This window comes from Heptranchias perlo, chromosome 44, assembly GCF_035084215.1.
Source record: "Heptranchias perlo isolate sHepPer1 chromosome 44, sHepPer1.hap1, whole genome shotgun sequence".
NCBI classification, from domain to species: Eukaryota; Metazoa; Chordata; class Chondrichthyes; order Hexanchiformes; family Hexanchidae; genus Heptranchias; species Heptranchias perlo.
In genome coordinates, this window is record NC_090368.1 from 2,811,300 (window position 1) to 2,832,608 (window position 21,309).

Consider the following 21,309-nt stretch of genomic DNA (forward strand, 5'->3'; position numbering starts at 1 on the left):
TTTTGAATTTTCAACAAGCTTTAATTTCAGTTTTTCTTTTTATTGCACAGTCACTTACTTCAGCAAACACGGAACTGGGGAAAAGAAAAAGCAGTGGGTGGGCTAAAAGAAAATGGGTCGCCAGTATTCCTGATCGACCAGCAACTCCTGGCGATTCCCCTTGGGATTACCGGCTTTTCCACTGAGACGACAATTTCTTTTTTAGTGGATTGTAAATTAACTTCCTCCCCAAGCACCAAAGCTTTCTCTCAAACCTCGCCTGAGCGGCCAATCTTAATGTGTGGGCGAGTCGACTGTGAAGGGACTCACAGCCTAACCTGGCTCCTTCCACACCGGACATCTACCTACACAAACTTTCCAGCAGGGGTTAGTGATGAGAACGAGAGAGCGCGAGCGCGCGGAAGAGAGAGAGCGCAAGAGCGAGAAAACAATAAAGAACAATGTCTGATTCCCCTCCACAGCCAGCAGCACTGAAGTTATCTGCAGCCCTGCTGAAATCAGTTAGCTCAGCAGGGCTGGTGAAACATCGAGCCGGGGATGTTCTGGCCCTTGTTGCTTCAGTGGTGCATTTAACTGCAGAGCCGTCGGAGGTGAGGGGGTTTATTTAAAATATAAAATCATTTTTGCACAAAGTTATTAATGGAAAACAATGCCAGTGGTTTTTACAACAAAAAACCTGAGAGCAAAACCAGTTGGGGAGGGAGGGGGGGGATTTAGTCCGTGTCAGCCAACAGAGGTTAGAACGTTTATTTGGCAAAAAAAAGAGCATATCTTAATTTCTAATCCAAACTTCATCCCCAAGAGGGTTTCGGAGAATCCTGGCTGTGATACAGGGCGTCCCCCCGTCCTTGCAGCAGTGACCAGGGCTAGAACACATCGCCTTGCAGTTCCGCAGTGTTCAGGTAGTGGAGGGGGGGGGGGGTGGTGTGCGTATCTCTTGGGGGGGCCCCCCCCTCCTTCCCCTCCCTCCCCAGTGAACAAGCTCTGCCTTCCTCCAGCCTTGCACAGACCGGACAGATTTAAGGCTTTTAACCAAAAAAAAAAAAACCCCAAAAAAACTCCCAACACTGTTCTGGTCTGAACTGTACATTCAAGTAATTTTCGGGTGATGGAGGCGAATTGTTAACATCTGTCCATCAATCACCGGCCAGTCACGCTCCTGCTGGGAACAGAAAGAACCGTTAAAAACCTTCACCACAACCAGAAGTTAACTTTTTTTTTTAAAAAAAACTCCTCCCTTCTCCTAAAAAGGGCACGACTAGAGATGGGGTACAGTTCCATCGGTGCTGCCAGTGCCCATTCTGCGAGTGCGAGTGCCAGCGAGACGGTCGACATCGCACACAAGCCAGAGCCCGAAGCGTTTCTGAAATTCCAGCGTCAACACCGAGCACTTTTAGGGGAGGCAAAAAAAAAAGAAAAATCACCCGAAACCCCGTTCATTCTTCACAAGTCGAATCATCGCTCGATGTCCAGGCCCCACAGTGTTTCCAAAAGGGGTCACCAAATAGCAATAAGGAGCAGGAGCCCTGGCTGATTCTCCCCCCTCCCCTAGGCAGGTCATTTGTACCGCACCCACAATGCTGCAGTCTCCACCACTTAAAACGTGTACGTTTAAAACCCACAGTCACTTACAGCAGCCAAAAAAGCAATAACCATTATCCGTTGGCAGTGTTAAGTGCTCCGTTTGTTTCGGGGAGAAACAGCTTACTCACGAGTTCACACCTCGTGAAAGGTTCACCGAATTCACAAACAGACAGACGGAAGTAAGTAAAATAACACCTGGTTAATCTTCGATGGCCTTTTGTGGACTGAATCCCTTCTAATCCCCTCGAAGCGGTGCGTGGGGTTACAGCTTGTACTAAGCACCGACTGCAATTTAAATAAGTCCGCGGGGCAGACTGGAGCAGGGCAAAAAGGTGGCTACACAGAAGGGACGTTGTTGTTATATAGTCCAGTACTGTAACAGCGCTACCACATTATACAGGCCATTGTGTTCCCACGAACACGCCCACTATAAGGGGTGGAGGGCTGGATCAGCTAATGTAGCACAGACATTAATTCAACATATCACAGAGCATTTAACCCCCCCCCCCCCCTCCCCGGAAAAGTGGGAACACACACACCACACAGACGAGTCATACCTTGGAACGAATGGTCGGCCGCAGTCCTATAAAAAGTCATCCTCCACCACGACCAGCCCTTCACTGCTGCATAGAGAAGGTTCTGTAACAGATCACAAACACAGGGGCCATGAGGATTGTAGCTGGCAACAGTGGGTTACCAGCCAGGCAGCTGGGCAACGCCAAAGACAAGGAGACAGCGGAAGGTGTACACACACACACACCAGATATTGGCATTTTCTGCCCCTGCCAAGAGTCCCTGTTGCTCTGTAAAATCCGATGATTGGTTTACAAATAGATTTCCATGTAGATCATCAGCTCCTTGCACCTCGAGCGTCAGGGAATCCGCGTCGAGTATACATCAGGGAACATCGCTCAGCATCTGGGCCCCCTGCCATGTTAATACCCTTCCTGGAACACAATTTTTTGTGTCAGGATGAAAATAGCACATGGCTTTTCCCCCCCTCCACCCTCAATAAAATATTTGTCTCCGTTTCCCTGTTGTCCCTTAGCTGCCCTCCACCATTAGCCACTTGGGGGGGGTGGGGGGGAGAACAGGCTTTACTGCTCCGTGTGCTGTCCATGGTGCTGAATAAATAGTTCCTAGCGGGGGGGGGGGGGGAGACAGAGAAAGGAAGGGAAAAAAAGGCGGGGGGGGGGGGGGGGGGAGAGAAAGGAAGGGAAAAAAAGGGGGAAGAGGAAGAGCCGCCCTGCTGAGAGGCCGGTGAGAGGAGAAACCGCACGGCCACGGTTAGTTGAGGAGGATTCCACCCGCACGCACTGTTACCTGAGTGAGTCTGCCAGGATGTGGTTAGCGGTTCCTCTGGGCTTCTCGTACACAGTTCAGACACCAGGCTTCCATCCAATCCTCCAGTCACCTCGTTCTATCCCAAACAAACGCACCCCGTTAGTAGCCTGCAGACTTCCTCGCTGGATAAAAGACCAATGATTATTGAGTACACCTCCCCCTTCTCCTCCTCCCCACCTTCCCCACCCCAGGAATAACATGGCAGATATTAAACCTCCAACCGGGCAGCTTAAGATCAGGGCCACATGATGGATAGGGGTGAAGGGAAGGCCATTTAGCCAATCCTAGCTCATCCACCCAGTAAAAGCTTACAGTTGCATAGAATTACATCGAGTGTACAGCACAGAAACAGGCCATTCGGCCCAACAGGTCCGTGCTGGTGTTTATGCTCCACACGAGCCTCCTCCCTCCCTTCTTCATCTCACCCTATCAGCATATCCTTCTATTCTTTTCTCCATCCTGTGTTTATCCAGCTTCCCCTTAAATGTATCTACACTATTCACCTCAACCACTCCTTGTGGGAGTGAGTTCCACATTCTCACCACTCTCTGGGTAAAGAAGTTTCTCCTGAATTCCCGATTGGATTTATTGGTGATTCTCTTATATTTATGACCTTTAGTTCTGGTCTCCCCCACAAGTGGAAACATCTTCTCTCCGTCCACCCTATCGAACCCCTTCGTAATCTTAAAGGCCTCGATCAGGTCACCCCCTCAGCCTCCTCTTTTCTATAGAAAAGAGCCCCAGCCTGATCAATCTTTCCCGATTGGTTATAACCACTCAGTTCTGGGATCATTCTAGCAAACCTTTTCTGCACCTTCTCCAGTTCCCTACTCTCAGCATCCAACCGTGTCTCAAAACTATTCCAGGGATTTTGCCTCCACTTCCCTCCGTCCCACACGTCGATCACTCTCCGGGTGTGGAAACACTTCTGGAGGTCAGTCCTAAATCCCCCCGGACCTCAGTCTGACTCGGTGCCCTCTTGTCCTACTGTCATGGTTTGGGTTGAAGCCGACTTCTGAATCTACCTTTTCTACCCCGTTTACTACACAGAATTTTACAGCGCAGAAACAGGCCATTCTTCTCTTGTGTGGGATCTTGTCAAAGGCTTTCTGAAAGTCCATATACACCACATCCACTGCATTTCCCCCAGCCACCATATCTGCCACCTCTTTAAAGAATTAATAATCTCATGGGCACCAAAGAAAAAAAAAACTTGCATTTCTATCATGCCTTTCACAGCCTCAGGATGTCCCAAAGTGCCTTACAGCCAATGAAGTACATTTGAAGTGTACTCACTGTTGTAATGTAGGAATCTCAGCAGCCAATTTGCACACAGCAAGATCCCACAAACAGCAATGTGATAATGATCAGATAATCAGTTTTAAAAAAAATAAAAGTGATGTTGGTTGAGGGATAAATATCGGTCCCAGGACACCAGGGAGAACTCCCCTGCTCTTCTTCAAAATAGTGGCTGTGGGATCTTTTACGTCCACCTGAGGGGCAGACGGGGCCTCGGTTTAACGTCTCATCTGAAAGATGGCACCTCTGACAGTGCAGCGCTCCCTCAGTACTGGCACTGGGAGGGTCGGCCTGGATTATGGGGGGGCTCAAGCCTCTGGAGTGGGGCTGTGGCGATTTCTCCTCCCTCACTGCAGCTGACCTGTGCCCTCCCTGACCTGTGAGCTGGAGCTCTCCCGGTGGGAGCGCTAGTGCCAGCAAAGGGCTGGGGAAGATTGGGGAAATATACGTTACCAGCAGTGCGTGAAGAGATGTCGTCGCAGCCTTTCCGTCTGCGTCCAACCCGTCTCCGGCCGTGACGCCCGCAAGGCGAGGACACCGGATCGCGTGTCCCAGTCGGACCAGCTCGTCTCCAATGTCTAGGTTCTGTACCAACAGGAGAGGGCGAGAGACAACAGAGCCTTTCAATAGCTGCTTGACTGATCAGAGTTTATCAGATCTTAGATGGAGCAGTGGTGGGGGGGGGGCACTACAACTGAACCTCAGCATCCTGGGGCTACAGAGAAAGTGGGATGAGGTGGAATCAGCAGGGATCCTGCTCCTGATTGCTATCCAGTGACCCCCGCTATCAGGAGAGGTCGGAATCAGGCTCCACTGCAGTTCCCACACGGTTGCATAGCCTCCCAGTCTAGAGTCACACATGAACGATAGTCACTAGGCGAGGCGGTAACCAGCGCCCGTGTCCCAGCAAGTCAGCACCTTCCGGGGGAAGAGAGAAGAAACACATCCAAACCGGATTGCAAGCACAATCTCAATATTATAGACAGTTCACAGAATGGGAGAATTTTACAGCACAGAAGGAGGCCATTCAGCCCACTGCGCCCTCTCTCTGGACGAGCTCTCCACTCAGTTCCATTCCTCACACTAATTTTTCTTTTACAAATATTTCTCCTTTTAAAAAGGATTCTGCTTCCCCACTGTCTCGGATCAGGCAATCCACGTCCTAACAACCCTCTACACAAACAAAATAACTCTCCTAACCTCTCCCTTTGATCTTTTGGTGATGATTTAAAATCGTTACCTACTCACTGACCAATGGAAATAGCTTTCACCCGATTTACAGCACAGATACAGGCCATTCGGCCCTACTGGTTTATGCTCCACACGAGCCTCCTCCCACCCTATCAGCATATCCTTTCTCCCTCATGTACTTATCTAGCTTCCCCTCTATGCTATTCGTCTCAGCTGATTTACTTCATTAAAACCCCTCATAATTTTGAACACCTCATTCAGATCTCCCCTTAACCTTTGTTCTAACGAGCCCCAGTTTCTCTACCAAAATAAACAGAGAATCCTTGAAGCACTCAGCGGCTCAGTCAGCATCTGTGGAGAGAGGAGACTACTCAACGTTTCAGGCAGGGGCCTCTCCTCATAACTAAAGCCTTTACCCTGGTATCATCTTAGTAAATCTCTTCTGCACTCTTTTTAAAAAAAAGACAGGAGGAGGCCATTCAGCCCCTCGAGCCTGTTACACCATTCAATTAGATCACGGCTGATCTGTATCTTAACTCCATCTCCGCCTTGGTTCCCTAACCCTTGTGGAAGTGCATGAAGGGATACTTGACCATATTAACTCTTTATTAACTCACTTAACTCACACAACAGGTTTAGCTACAGTACACATAGAAGCACAATTGTGTAATTACGTTTAAGCCTTGGTATGTTGATAATTAAGTTAGTTGAACAGGTGCTTAGTACAGCCTGGCCTCTCTTAAAGATAAGGGTGTAGCTGACTACAAGAATATAATAAGAATACAGTTTCTTGAACGGCCATGTGGCCTTGAGACTAGCTTCAGCCCTACTGATAACAAGAGGCAGGAATGTAGGAAGGAAGGGAATGCTCAGGCCTACGTGCAAAAATAATAAGATGGCTATGGATGTTCTGGGGGCAGGCTCAGTACTTGATTGACCAACTACCTGAGCCAATAAAGAATGTACGTGTACGCCCATATTCTGTAACAGATGGGCGTTCCTTATTGAACTGTATAAACATGAGCTGTTTCACTGACTCGAGGAAGTTGTACCTTCAACCATTGTTTTGAGATGCTCTTCCAGTTGTATACAAGTTGGGCTCAATAAAGTTTCTCTTTGTACTACTTGTTTAGGTGTTAATGCATTGGTATAGTGTAAGTTTCGACACCCTTAACACCCTCACCCAACAAAAATCTCACTCTCAGTTTTGACATTTTCCAATTGACTCCCAGCCCCTCAACAGTTTTTTTTAGGGGTGGTGGGGGGGGGGGGGGGGAAAGAGAGTTCCAGATTCCCACTCCCCTTTGTGTGAAGAAATGCTTCCTGACATCACCCCTGAACGGCCTGGCTCTCATTTTAAGGTTCTGCCCCCTTGTTCTGGACTCTCTCCCACCGGAGGAAATAGTTTCTCTCCATCGACCCTATCGAATCCTTTATCCATCTTAAACACCTCTCCATGGCCTTTCTATGCTTCTTAATGTGAGGCACCCAAATCTAAGCACACGGTGGGGAAATGTTAACCTGACCCGCCCGTCGGGGAACTGACTGGATCGGGAGCAATGCTGGCTTCACACCCCGCCCGGTTTAACTCGCCAACTAAATCAGTATTAGGCAGGGTGTAAAAACCAGCATCCCACCCGACCCCATGAGATTCCTGCCCGGCGAGCTGAATTAAAATGACCCCCCCACCCCCCCCCCTCCAAGCGGTGAGTTGAGCGGACCGACTGTGGGTGTATTCCCTACCTGGTCACAGGTTCGGTCGAATAGTTGCACCTGCGGCCTGGTGACTCCTCCGCTCTGTGAGTAACTGCAGATCTTAGCCAGGAGAATCTTCCACTCAGCACAGTACGTGAGACGGTCGAAACAATTCATTGCTTCCTCCGACCACTGCTCCCCTGCAACGCACAACACAGGCCTCGTGTTCAGTCACTTGCTTCTTTTTTTAAAAAAAAATCTCCTTTTCCCTGCCACGCACTCCCCTCCCCTCCCGCCGATGATGCAATAGAACGATACAGCACAGGAGGTGGTCATTCGGCCCATCGTGCATGTGCCGGCTCTTTGAAAGGGCTATTCAATCAGACCCACTCCCGCCTGCTCTGTCCCCGTAGCCCTGCAAAAATTTTCCCCTTCGAGTATTTATCCAATTCCCTTCTGAAAGTTACTATTGAATCTGCTTCCACCGCCCTTTCCAGATCAGAACAACTCGCTGCGTAAAAATTTGTTTTCCCAATCGAGGTCTTTAAAATTACGAAGGGGTTCGATAGGGTAAATATAGAGAAGATGTTTCCACTTGTGGGGGGGAGACCAGAACTAGGGGTCATAAATATAAGAGAGTCACCAATAAATCCAATAGCGAATTCAGGAGAAACTTCTTTGGCCAGAGAGTGGTGAGAATGTGGAACTCGCTACCACAAGGAGTAGTTGAGGCAAATAACATCGATGGATTTAAGGGGGAGCTCGATATGTACACGAGGGAGAAAGGAATAGAAGGATATGCTGATAGGGTTAGATGAAGTAGGGAGGGAGGAGGCTCGTGTGGAGCATAAACACCGGCATAGACCATAGAATCGTTACAGCTCAGAAGGAGGCTATTCAGCCCATCGAGCCTATGCTGGCTCTTTGTAAGAGTAATCCAGTTAGTACCATTCCCCCACTCTTTCCCCGTAGCCCTACAAATTTTTTCCCTTCAAATATACCAGTTGAGCTGAGTGCCCCGTTTCTGCGCTGTAACTCCTATGTAATATTAAAAGACATTCTTGAAGCAGCGCCAGGCTATTTGACCACATGCTGCATCACAGCTGAGCCCAATCCTGCTCCCATGCAACCTCTGCACTTTTCAGCCGCATCAGAAAACCCTGGCTGATCTTTCTCCTCTCTAGCCCAGGGGCCGATGGCAGTGCCTCAGCCTCTGCCCTTGGCGAGCGAAGCTAACTCAGTACAGAACGAGCATCCAAGCAAGACCCTTCCTGGCCTGAAGGCCTCAGCTACCGTGAATGGTGACGCTCGAGGTGCGGGATGTTAGTGCTGGGGAAACGGAACGCTCTCCAACTCACGGGCCCGCCATCAATAAAAACGCCCAAGCCAGATAGCTAGGCGCAAAGCAAAACTCCCTCGCCACTGCCAAAAAAGTTTCTCCGCCTCAGTAAGGCACTTCCTGCTGCACCAGTGAGATTTCCTATTCCCTACACCAGCCATCCTCTGGGGAGATTCAATTTTGGGCAAAATTAGGGGCAACCTTTGGGCTTTGAGAGATGCCCACAAGAAACCAGAGGTGGTCGTGCTCAACTCTATTCTTGGAACAACTTCTGGAATTCCCTCCCTAAACCTCTCCGCCTCTCTCTCTCCCCCTTTAAGATGCTTCTTAAAACCTACCTCTTTGGCCAAGCTTTTGGTCACCTGTCCTAATATCTCCTTATGTGGCTCGGTGTCAAATTTTGACTGGTTTACACCCCTATGAAGCGCCCTGGGACGTTTCACTGAGTTAAAGGCACTGTATAAATGCGAGTTGTCTCCCTGCAGAACTGGACTTGCCAGAGTCCGATGACTCTTCAGGCCCACCCTTCTAGTTGGTCGAATGGTTGGATGAAAATAACTCACCGACTGGCTGGATTCCATCGAGGCTGCATTCCACGGCCTGGAACGGGAGGCTCAGGAAATCACTCCTGAAACCAGAACAGAAAAATCATTGCTAGATGTAAACTCCTTCATTGTTGAATTTCCTGGCATATTTCAGAGGATGGGAGTAAGTAAATTAAAAAAAATGCGAGGAAAAAAAAAAGTGAAAAAGGGCCGTAGCCCCCCCCAGCATGGCTCAGCCCGCCTGGGACTGAAGGAGAAGGGGGGGGAAACATCACACTGACCTCAGGATCTGCAGCTTCCCGATCGGAACCTCCCTGTTGTCTCCGTAATCGACGTAATATAGGTCGGCGTTCCCGCTCTCCAGGAAACCCAGCACTCGCGCTCGGTACCAAAAGCCGTCGTCCTGGAATGGAGCCGCCACGATGTTCCCCAGCTTTGGGGTGAACTCCTCCCCCTGCGGGCATTTTGTAAGGAAAGGAAGATGAAAAGAAAGGAGACAAAAAGGAAAGAGAGAAAGGGAAAGAAAGACTTGCATTTCTAACGTGTCTTGCATGACCTCAGGATGTCCCAAAGCGCTTTACAGCCAACGAAGTACTTCTGAAGTGTACTCACTGTTGTAATGTAGGAAATGCGGCAGCCAATCTACGCACAGCAAGATCCCACAAACAGCAATGTGATAATGATCAGATAATCTGTTTTAGTGATAAATATCGGCAAGGATACTGGGGAGAACTCCCCTGCTCTTATTCGAATAGTGGCAGTCGGATCTTTTACGTCCACCCGAGGGGGCAGACGGGGCCTCAGTCTCATCCGAAAGACGGCGCCTCCGACAGTGCAGCGCTCCCTCAGCACTGGCACTGGGAATGTCGGCCTGGAGTACGTGCTCAAATCCACAACCTTCTGACTCACAGGAGAGTGTGAGCCATGGCGGACACCCAAGGGAAGTTGGAGGGAACTTTTGTCATTGAAGAGGTAATCGAATTGTGGAGTAAGTATTGACCTGCACAGTACAAATGGGATCAAGATGCGTTTCTAGGGAGAGAGAGGATTGAGGGATGTGGTGAGAAGGTGGAGCAGATGCACTAAAAAGGAATGGGCTCCAGAGACCTTTTCCTGTTCCTAATAATTTTTGGCGATGTCGCTCTGGGCTGGATTTGAACACGTGTCTCAGCGATAGAAGAAGGAGATACATAAACTACCTCAGCCAGTGTCCTTTCTCTAACCCGTCTCCTCCACTGTAAATAGTGCTCCCTATCTCTGTGACCTCCTCCAGCCCTACAACCCTCCGAGATCTCTGCGCTCCTCCAATTCTGGCCTCTTGCGCATCCCCGATTTTCATCGCTCCACCATTGGCGGCCGTGCCTTCAGCTGCCTGGGCCCTAAGCTCTGGAATTCCCTCCCTAAACCTCTCCGCCTCTCTACCCTCCTTTAAGACTCTCAAAGCCTGCCTCTTGAACAATCTTTTGGTGACCTGTCCTAATATCTCTACGCGGCTCGGTATCAAATTTTGTTTGATTTACGCTCCTGCGAAGCGCCTTGGGACGTTTCACTGCGTTAAAGGCAAGTTGTTGTACAACCTGCACTCACCGTACCACTGACATTGCCATAATAGCGAGACATCTCGTAGGTCAGGTTGTCGAGTTGTAGACACCTGGAGCCCAGGATCTGGATCCAGAAGTGATTCGGGTTTTCTGCCGCCGAGACATAAACTTCCAAATGTTCGTCTGCCAGGAAGCTGAAGTCGGGGCTGGGAACTGCGGGAAAGGGAGGGGGAAGAAAATAAATCAATCAGGTTACGCATCCTGAATCAGTGCAGGAGAAATTGTACATGCAGGATTTTCCAAAGTGGGGGCTGTAGTTGCATTGGGTAAAGTACACTCTGAGGGACAAGTCTGGCTGAGGTTTAACTGGTTTTAATTCAGAAACCTGGGTGAAGAGCCCAGTCTGAAGCACGTTGCCATGACTGAAAGGATGAGAGGTAAATCAGGAAGTATTAAGAGTTTACAGCACAGAAAGAGGCCATTCAGCCCAACTGGTCTATACTGGCGCTTATGCTCCACACCTCTTCATCTCTCCCTATCAAGTACTGGTGAGGTGACGCCACCTTAAACCCCTCTAGATTATAGGACAAGGCGGCAGAGGGAGTTAAGATTTGAAGTCCTGTCCGTAATGTAGTTACTGGACTAGCAATCCAGAGGCCTGGACTAATAATCCAGACGACATTATCCCACCGCTGAACTTGAATTCAGATTTTGGAAATAAAAAGCTATCAGTAAAAAAAAAAAAGTGACTATGAAGCTGTGGAATGTCGTAAAAACCCAACTGGTTAACTAATGCCCTTTAGGGAAGGAAACCTGCCGTCCTTACCCGGTCTGGCGTGTATGTGATTCTAGTCCCCACAACACTCTTAACTCAAACTCAGGGCAACGAGGGATGGGCAATAAATGCCGGCCTTGCCAGTGATGACCTCACCCCCAGAATGAATTAAAAAAACAAAAAAGGAAACAGTGCAACAAGTCTTGATTTGAACACAGAGGCCGCAAGGCGGAGGCAGAGTGTGTTGGATGGGGTACTTGAAGCTGAGGAGGGGTAGGGCAGATATTACACAACCCAATAACTAACAGAGCAGTGTTAAATATCCTATAAATATTTTAACAATTTGCAAGGCTATGGGGAAAGAGCCAGGGGGGAGTGGGACTAATTGGGTAGCTCTTTCAAAGAGCCAGCACAGGCACGATGGGCCAAATAGCCTCCTTCTGCGCTACAGCGCTCTATAATTGCATAAACGTTTAAAAGAAAGGAAGTACAGAACAATCGGCTCGAAGGTGCCTGTGCAGAGTGTACTGAATACCAACCGTTCAGTCTTACCACTGCATTGAGCTATGGGTCCAGGAGGAAGTGATTCTCAAGGGGCTGCATACAGCTCTGATCTGAGCTACCCAGTTATCGAGAGCCTGGAGGGTAGGGGGAAGGGGTAAGCACTCACTAAGCGAAAGACACAAGCCAGCATGGGACTGCTCAACACTTTGGATGAGGGGCAGTGCACCAGTAAGTACGAGGCGTCCAGGTGAGGTCGGGGACACGCACACACAGGAGCATAAGGGTATCTGTTCCTGGTTATTACGAACAGCAGAATGTGTGATTCTTGAATAATTGCTCGCAGCATTGCCTTCTCAGCGATTAGTATTGTCAATTATTCTCAAAATAAATACACCATTTAATTTTTACCCTGGTCATCACATACCAGGCTCAAACTATCCGTCTGTTCGGCAGGATTAAAAGCGAGGTAGAAAAATGTAACCTGATGTGCAAATGGAGATTAACATTTTACATGTTGGAATTTGCTGCCCAATGTTTCTGTCACAATTGCCTTTGATTTGAAAGGTTTCTTTTTAAAAAAAAATCCATTCTATGCAAAACTTTCTTCCAAACACTAATCTGTGAAATCTGTCATTTGAAGGACTGCCTGCCATTGACAGGTTGCTGGTTAGCTTGCAATTAAGAATATTAACCTTCCCTTGTTTGCTACTTTTGTAAAGAAAAATATGTTACATTCTTCAAATAACGTAATTGGCCCTGTCTGGGATTTTGGGAAGTACACATATACCATCCTAACTCGGGTAAGACCAGGTTTATTTTTCAATATTACAGATCCTACCGAACCCTATCGATTTGACCTCTGATTTGTAAACTCCGCGGTTACCGATGTAAAAAAAAAGACATAGGAATTTCTGTTCAGTCCCCCTTTAATTGTGATATAACACTGAAATATATGAAGTGAACTAAAATGCCGAGTGCAGTGGGAATTAGCAGTAACTTTATGCAATTGCGAAGAGGGGTATTATGATATTCATAATCGAGGCAGAAACTATTTTAAACTCAGTACACTAGAAGGGATTGTGGGTTTGCTGTTCAAAATATATTTACTCAAGGTTGTAGGTCCAATCCCTGCCTAAAAAAGTAATTTATTTTGTTGAGAATGACATCTTTAATATTCTTTTTGATCACATTTAAAGCACACACTTGTTATTTTGTAAGAGGTTTATTCCGAAGTTGAAGACTTGCTAACTAAAAATATGTAGGATGGCGAGCACTTTAATGTATACACAGAGCCTGAAGCAGTGCTGATTTGGTGCAGTCTCATTTTTGGTCGTTGCAATTTATTGTATGGGTCTAATTATGGATTTTTGTATTCAGTGCCGTAAGTATGCTTTACTAAACACCCGTAACTTTTGCAAACTAATACTGTTGTAAAATATTTTACTGTACTAGGAGGAACTGATCTCACCACCTTAAATAAATTCAGCACAGTTATTTTGAATCTGTATTAGGTAAAAATACATCAAGGTTTGCTGCCTCTTACACTGCAAGTTAAAAAAAATAGCAGTTACTGATTTGTGCAACTTTACCAAATAAAATTTGATCATGATCTGAAGTTGTTGAACTCAAAACGTCGAGTCCGGAAGGATGTAAAGCGCCCCATCGAAAGACGAGACGCTGTTTCTCGAACTTCAACGGAGGCAGAGGGCGGAGAGGTCAGCGTGGGAGCGGGACGGAGAATTAAAACGGCGAGTGACTGGAAGCTCAGGGTCACGCTTGCAGACTGAACGGAGGTGTTCGGCAAGGCGATCAGGCAATCTGCATTAGGTCTCCCCAACGTAGAGGAAACCGTACAGTAAAATATTGAATGCAGAATACTAAGTTAAAAGAAGTACAAGTAAATCGCTGTTTAAAATCAGGGTTGGGCGGGGGGAGGAGGTGGTGGGGGGGACTTGGCAGCACCAAATTACTGGCTCTTACTCTCAAATTTGGACACTCTCTGGTCGTCTTCCTCAGCGTCTCCCTCATCCTGCTGCTCGACGGTGATGGTCGGGTTTGTTCGGCGTTCATCCTCCTCGTCCTCGTCTCCGCTCTCCGGTGAGGTCACGCCTCCGTTCCCGGAGTGGGCGCTCGAAGCCCGCTCCGTCGGCGCACAGATGGGGTGCTTGCGCTGGCGCCTGCTGGCAGCGGAGCAGGCCAGCTCCTGGCGGAACGCTGCCTCCTCGTCCACCTTCGCCGCGATCAGCGCCTGAGGGGGCGGGGGGGGGGAAGAGAACAGGAGGGGGCCGTCAGACGGAAATAAGACGCTCGGCCACAAGAGAAACCGGTGCGGAGCTTTTTTGTTTGGAAGCTGCATCTCAGAAACCTTAATAAAAAAAACAAGGCGTCCAGCTCTCCCGACTGTAACAGAGTCTCGCTCAGTTCCTGGTCTGTGTGGAGTTAGCGGATCTCAGGCAGGGTAACAATACAGGAGACACTCCCGATCTGACTATTTAGGCTCCCAGTTCACACCTAACCAGAGTCTATAAGATTTTTAAAAAATGCCTCATGACTACTTAAACAAAGATAATGTTATAAATTGGAGAGGGAGCTCCCCCTGATGGTTTAATTAGTAACTGGACCACCCAGAGTGGCACTGAGCACACTGACCAGGAAGATCCTAGATTTCATCCTGGTGTTTTGATCACTTCACTGATCTCAACTGAGTCAGTCAGTCTCCGTGCGCTGGGCTAAGGACGGGAAAAGGCAGGCAGGGTTCCTGCTCCTGATCGCTATTTAAAAAAAATTCATTCTGGGGATGTGGGCATCGCTGGCGAGGCCGGCATTTATTGCCCATCCCCTAGTTGCCCCTTGAGAGGGTGGTGGTGGGCCGCCTTCTTGAACCGCTGCAGTCCGTGTGGGGAAGGTACTTCTGTGGGGAGTTCCAGGACTTTGACCCAGCGACGATGAAGGGACGACCAATACTTGTCCAAGTCGGGATGGTGTGTGAGAGACTTGGAGGTGGTGGCGTTCCCCATGCACCTGCTGCCCTTCTAGGTGGTGGAGGTCGCAGGTGCTGTTGAAGCCTTGGCGAGTTGCTGCAGTGCATCCTGTAGTTAGTACACACTGCAGCCAGGGTGCGCCGGTGGTGGGGGGAGTGGGTGGGCTATCAGTGGCTCTTGCGCCTCGACCCAGTTCTTAAGCCAGCCCCCTCGCCACTTGCGAGTAGCACCAAAGAACATCGACTAGTGTTCAATAAAAAAAAGCAAACATACACACAGACTTACCTTGGCTGCAGCCACTTCTTGCCTCGTGCCACTGATCCTGACAGAGCGCCTCATATCCAGAATCTGCTCACAGGTCTCCTTCTCGCACACGATCTTTGCCCCCGTGTTCCGACAGATCGCACGGATACTCTCCCCTCCGCGACCTGGTGCGAGGTCAAAACGGTTACTGCTCAACAGCCAACAAATCCCGCACTAACCTTCCATCTAAAATAGCGCAAGGCGGCAACGCAAATTAACTTTCTGGTCACTTCCTAATATTACTTTAAGGTTTAGCTGCGGCTCAGCGGGTAGCACTCTTGCGCCTCGGAGTCAGAAGATCTTGGGTTCGAGCCCCACTCCCAGAACTTGAGCACAAAATCCAGGCCGACGCTCCCAGAGCAGTACTGAGGGAGTGCTGCACTCTCGAAGGTGCTGTCTTTCGGATGAGATGCTAAACCGAGGCCCCGTCTGCCCCTCTCGGGTAGGCGTAAAAGATCCCGTGGCCACTATTTCAAAGAAGAGCAGGGGGAGTGCTCCCCAGTGTCATGGCCAATATTTATCCCTCAACCAACATCAACAAAAACAGATTATCTGGTCATTTATCACATTGCTGTTTGTGGGATCTTGCTGTGCGCAAATTGGCTGCCGCGTTTCCTACATTACAACAGTGACCACGCTTCAAAAGTACTTCATTTGCTGTACACCCTGAGGTTGTGAAAGGAGCTATATAAATGCAAGCTCTTTCTTTCAGGAGAACGAGAGGAGCATCTAAATTAGTTTAAAGTAAATTTAAAACAGAGCTCAGAAAAGGGCTTTTACTTCAGAAAGGGGTTAAATGTAGCAGGTAAGGTTGTGGAATCAAGGATATCCGGGGGTTCAGCATACAGTGAGATGGACGAGTTGGAAATGCTGGAGGGAAGCCCTTACTGAGCTGAATGGTCTGTCTTATCCTTGACGATTTATGTTTTCCCCCTCTCTCTCTCTCCGTCCCTCCCTCCCCAAACTACTTGCGATCCAGTGTCCCAGAGGCCTCCCCCACCCAAGAGTTGCTCTATCTAAACGGCTGGAAGGAGCGCCCTTATGGCCGAGTGAGTTAAATCAGTGAACTGCTAAGTTTGTTGGTCTCCTTGTTGCACACGATTGTCTCTCGATCCACCCCGTCTAATCCTTTAAATCATCTTAAACACCTCAAATCAGATCACCCCCTTAATCTTCTATACACGAGCGAATACAAATCTGAGCTGTGCGGCCTGGCTGTTTTGAACAGCTGGTACTTTGGTCTGTTGGGCGCATTACCTATGATGCGTCCCACCGCTCGATGCGGGACGTGCAGCTCCTCTGTTATCTTTACACCTTCAGCCAGGAGCTGGTGGATGGCGACCTTGGCTTTGCACACTTGTACCGGCGACCCGACGATGGTGAGCAGCCGCTCCGCTGCCCCCTCGTCCCCGTCCGCCTCCTCGCTGTCCTCGATCTCAATCCGGGCCCCCGTTTCCTTCCGCAGCTAGAGGCGGAAGGAAAAGGAGAAATGTTGGTGAAACAATTAGGAGACCGCTTTGTGCAAGAGGGATCTCACCGAATTCCATGCTCACCTGTTTGACGGTGGAGCCCTGCCGTCCGATTATGATCTTCACCGTATCCCGAGGAACTCTCATCTCCATGGCAATCTGACCATCACCGACCAGCACACAGTGCTCATCTAGACCAGAAACACAAGCACAGTCATCGCAGGATGGAGACTGCCCTGAAAAATACAGTGTGCTGCTGAGCCGTATGGACCGGGCTCAGTTGCTGCAGTGTGTACCATCCGCAGGATGCACTGCAGCAACTCGCCAAGGCTTCCTCGACAGCACCTCCCAAACCCGCGACCTCCACCACCTAGAAGGACATGGGCATCAGGCACATGGGAACACCACCACCTGCACATTCCCCTCCAAGTCACACACCATCCCGACTTGGAAATATATCGGCCGTTCCTTCATCGTCGCTGGGTCAAAATCCTGGAACTCCCTTCCTAACAGCACTGTGGGAGAACCTTCACCACACGGACTGCAGCGGTTCAAGAAGGCGGCTCACCACCACCTTCTCAAGGGCAATTAGGGATGGGCAATAAATGCTGGCCTTGCCAGCGACGCCTGCATCCCATGAACGAATAAAAAAGTCTGGACCGAGTGGTTATGATCTGGAACTTGCTGCCGGAAAGAGCAGTGGGAGCAGATTCAATAGCAACTTTCGAAAAGGGAATTGGATAAATACTTGAAAAAAAAAACATTTGCAGGGCTATGGGGAAAGAGCAAAAGGGAGTGGGCCTAATTGGATAGCTCTTTCACAGAGCCGGCACGGGCACGACGGGCCGAATGGCCTCCTTTTGCGCTGCATCATTCTATGAAGGTCTCAGCCGGGATGATTGTGGGGGCTCGACAATTAGCCATAGTACCTGGGCTAGACAAGGAGGTAATGAAAAACAAAAGGCCGGACTGCTGTACCTGATAGATATCCGGGACCCTTACTGGAAAGTGCGTTCGTGTGCACAGGATTGGGCTAAGCTGTGATGCCTCGTCATGGTTTAATATCCCACCAAAAGTAAGGCCTAAGCTTAGAGAGAGAAATCACTTCCACCTGTTGTTACAGAGATGCCCCCCTCAAGCCCCACCAGAAAGAGGGAGGAGTTCTGATGCGAGCTGCCCATGGCTGTGACCTCCCACTCTACGATTTGTACCAGTGCTTGCCCTGGTTCTAGCCGTCACGTAAACGTTGTTCTCCCCGCTCCCCGTCAACCGCTGGCTCTGGTGGGCAGCGTTTAAACAGGGTGCTCCATTTGCACTGTCTGACGTACACCCAGGCATGCGCTGAGAGGACCAGCCGGCAGCAATTGTGGGGGGGGGGGGGGGGGGGGGGAGGGGTACGGAGGCAGGACGCAGCGGAGTGAGTCACACATTGCCTCTTCGCCACCCCCACCACCTGATCCACTGAAAAGTCGGTGCATGGGAGGGAGAGGCAGGGAGGACACGTGGTCAGAAAGCAGAGATCGGGGTTGTGAAGAATGGGCACTTGGTGTGAGACTGGACGGCAACCGTGGCACCCATGCCCGCGCAAGAGGGAGCAGCAGAGAAAACCGGGGAAGATTCACCTGCAGAAACTACCGATGGGGTAGCCAGCGGGAATCAGAATTAGCTTCGAAACGCATTCAACGCTCTCCAGGTTGGCTGCCCGCCCTTACCTCGGGTCTCCCGGTATCTCCTGTACAGTATATACAAAGCAGCAGCGCTGGCTGGGATCCCGACAGCTAACATCACCTTCTGTGTTGCCGTGAGGCTATTCCAAGGGTTTCTGCCCGACATCTTCCCCGCACGCCGTGTAAACCTAGACCCTCCTGCGGGAAAACAAATCTCCGTTTAACCAAGGGAGTAAAGTACATCAGCACCACACAACCCTGAGACCAATTCCCAGAGTAGCAGCATCGGTACTAGGATTCCAGTACAGCGTAACGCTGAGACTTTCGTACGACGTCATCCCGTGTGAGAGAATGACAGTGCACTTCTAGATTCCACCCGTCCACACTTGTGTCCGGAGAGAGGTGTACAGCAGCAGGGTGGAGTATCACAGACCTACCGAGTGGATACAGACCTGTAACTGGAGTTGGGAACAACTCGAGGGGATGAATTGAGTGTCTCACACAAGAAGAGTAACACATATTGACCCAAAGTATGATTTTCCCCCGCCTATTAAGATATTAGTACTAATCATCTCCACTCCCCAGCACCAATTAATCTACTTCCACTCCCTGGCACTAACATCTCTTGCCTTGAGGGACGCAAAAAATTCACCAGAACAAAACTTCATAAATAGATGGCTGATCTGTATCTTAACTCCATCCACTCGCCTTTGCTCCATATCCCTTAATACCCTTACCGTACAAAAATCTATCAATCTCAGTTTTGAAATTTCCAATTGACCCCCGGCCTCAACAGCTTTATTGGGAGAAAGAGAGTTCCAGATTTCCACTCCCCTTTGTGTGAAGAAATGCTTCCTGACATCACCCCTGAACAGCCTGGCTCTAATTTTAAGGTTATGCCCCCCATGTTCTGGACTCCCCCCCCCCCCCCCCCACCAGAGGAAATAGTTTCTCTCTATCCTCTTCAGGAGAGAGTTGGAGGGGAAATCAGGAAATAAAACTCAAATATTTCTCTACTCCATATTATACTCAGTCGCTCCTCAGCTTTGCTGCAAATAGTTGCATTTTCTTTTATTTCTTCATCAACTCAGTTTCTAGATTTTTCACAGCAATTAACTTTGAGGCACTCTTGCTGGGACTCAATATTCACCTACGTTTGCAAATTTAAAAAATTAGTTTTTTTCACTACCCCTGTCTCCTGATGAACTCATAAATGAGAAGATGGAGCAGAGACTTGCTCCCCTATTGCTGCCACGGTATATTAGTCATGGAGCTGTAGCCAAAAACTGACCAGCATAGACCAAAGTTCCCTGACCAAACAAGTGAACTCTGACTGACCCGAGCCTGTGCTTACTTAACAGCTAGACTTCGTAGCCTTAAAAAGGGACATAGATGCACCTTAGCATCAGAATAATACATATTGCATTACATGGGATAACACTCCTGATGTTATAGAACCATACATCAAACTACTTCTATGAAAAACTCCCAGGAAGATTTGTTTATATTATACAGTATTTACAGCACAGGCCATTCTGCCCAACGGGTCTATGCCGGTGTTTATGCTCCACATGAGTCTCCTCCCACCCCTCTTCATACCTCCCTATCAGCATAGGCTTCTATTCCTTTCTCCCTCATGTACATATCCAGCTTCCCCTTAAATGCATCTGTGCTATTCGCCTCAACCACTCCATGTGGGAGCGAGTTCCACATTCTCAACACTCTCTGGGTAAAGAAGTTTTTCCTGAATTCCCCATTGGATTTATTAGTGACTCTCTTAAAGTTATGGCCCCGAGTTCTGGTCACCGCCACAAATAGAAACATCTACCCTATCGAACCTCTTCATGATCTTAAAGATCCCTATTTGGTCACCACCTCAGCCTGTTCAGTCTTTCTCCCAGCCTGTTGAATATATATAATGAATAACTATTAATAAGTGATCTGGTAGGGTGTGACATGGAGCGTATTTCTACACTTGGGTAGCAAATTGTGCTTCATGTGCTAAGTGACAATGTCTGCATTAAAAATTGCCAGAAGCAGTTAAAGTATCAGTATGAGTGATAATACATATCATACATAGGTCAATATGGATATTACAGCTCCTCTAAACTTTTCTCTCATTCATCTTAGAAGCTCCAAAAGCCCCATCCCAAACAGAAGACTTTTTACAGCTTCTCTTCTTATTCTTTCCCAGACCCTCAAAAGCATGGAGACCCTTACCTCCCCTCAGTCTACAGGCTTTTACACCCAAGCTCAGTGCCACCATATTGATTTTATTCCCCAGGGAGTTACCTCAGGCTCCAGCACTATCCCCCACCCCCACCTTTTTATATTGAGATGTCTCTTCCCACCCAGGCCCCCAACACTGCCTCCAGGCATCCAACACATCCCATCCCTGCCCCCAGTATCCCAACTCATCCCCCCCATACCCCAACTCATCCCACCCACGCCCCCAGGCATCCAACTCATCCAAGCACCCAGTACCCCAGCCCACCCCACCCATGCCACCCGACTCATCCCGTCAATGCCCCCCACACCCGACTCATCCCGCCCATGCCCCCCACACTCGACTCATCCCGCCCATGCCCCCCGACTCATCCCGCCCATGCCCCCCGACTCATCCCGCCCATGCCCCCCGACTCATCCCGCCCATGCCCCCCGACTCATCCCGCCCATGCCCCCCGACGCCCCGACTCATCCCACCTCTGCCACCCAGCTCATCCTAACCCTGCCCCCAGTACCTCACCTCATCTTATCCCACCCCTACTCATCCCCACCATCCCCTCAGTATCCTCCGCCCCGCCCCATCCCCCATTCATTGGCTGCAGCCTCTCCATCCCATCCGTCCCACCATCTCTTCTCCGCCCAGCCCCGGGGTCCCGGTACCTCAATCCCTTGTGTCTCTCTCTCTCTCTCCCCCCCCTCACGATCTCTACCGGCCGCTCCTCCTCCTCGGTCTCCAGCCCGCCCTGGGGCCGGCCCTTTAATCGCCGCCCGTCCACAGGCGCCGCGGCCCCTCCGGCCCCCAAAACGGCCAACCAGCGGCGGGGGCTGGTCCCGCCTTTTAATCCT

General features: G+C 49.5%; 1 protein-coding gene across 3 annotated transcripts; it reads right to left on the reverse strand.

The window, feature by feature from the left end:
• tdrkh (tudor and KH domain containing) lies at nt 1-21,309 on the reverse strand. Of its 3 annotated transcripts, none has more exons than XM_067975891.1 (14): nt 21,174-21,309; nt 18,283-18,435; nt 16,655-16,761; nt 16,359-16,566; nt 15,084-15,226; nt 13,798-14,065; nt 10,585-10,751; nt 9,279-9,451; nt 9,016-9,080; nt 7,162-7,313; nt 4,681-4,812; nt 2,908-3,004; nt 2,142-2,223; nt 1-1,159 (listed from the first exon to the last, which is right to left on the reverse strand). In XM_067975891.1, exons 2-13 carry the CDS (start codon nt 18,401-18,403, stop codon nt 2,168-2,170), a joined length of 1,689 nt encoding a protein of 562 aa, XP_067831992.1. In that variant the 5' UTR covers nt 18,404-18,435; nt 21,174-21,309; the 3' UTR covers nt 1-1,159; nt 2,142-2,167. The 3 variants fall into 3 exon arrangements, with proteins under 3 accessions (XP_067831992.1, XP_067831990.1, XP_067831991.1); XM_067975889.1 differs by having other exon boundaries at nt 21,124-21,300; XM_067975890.1 differs by having other exon boundaries at nt 1-1,162; nt 21,124-21,300.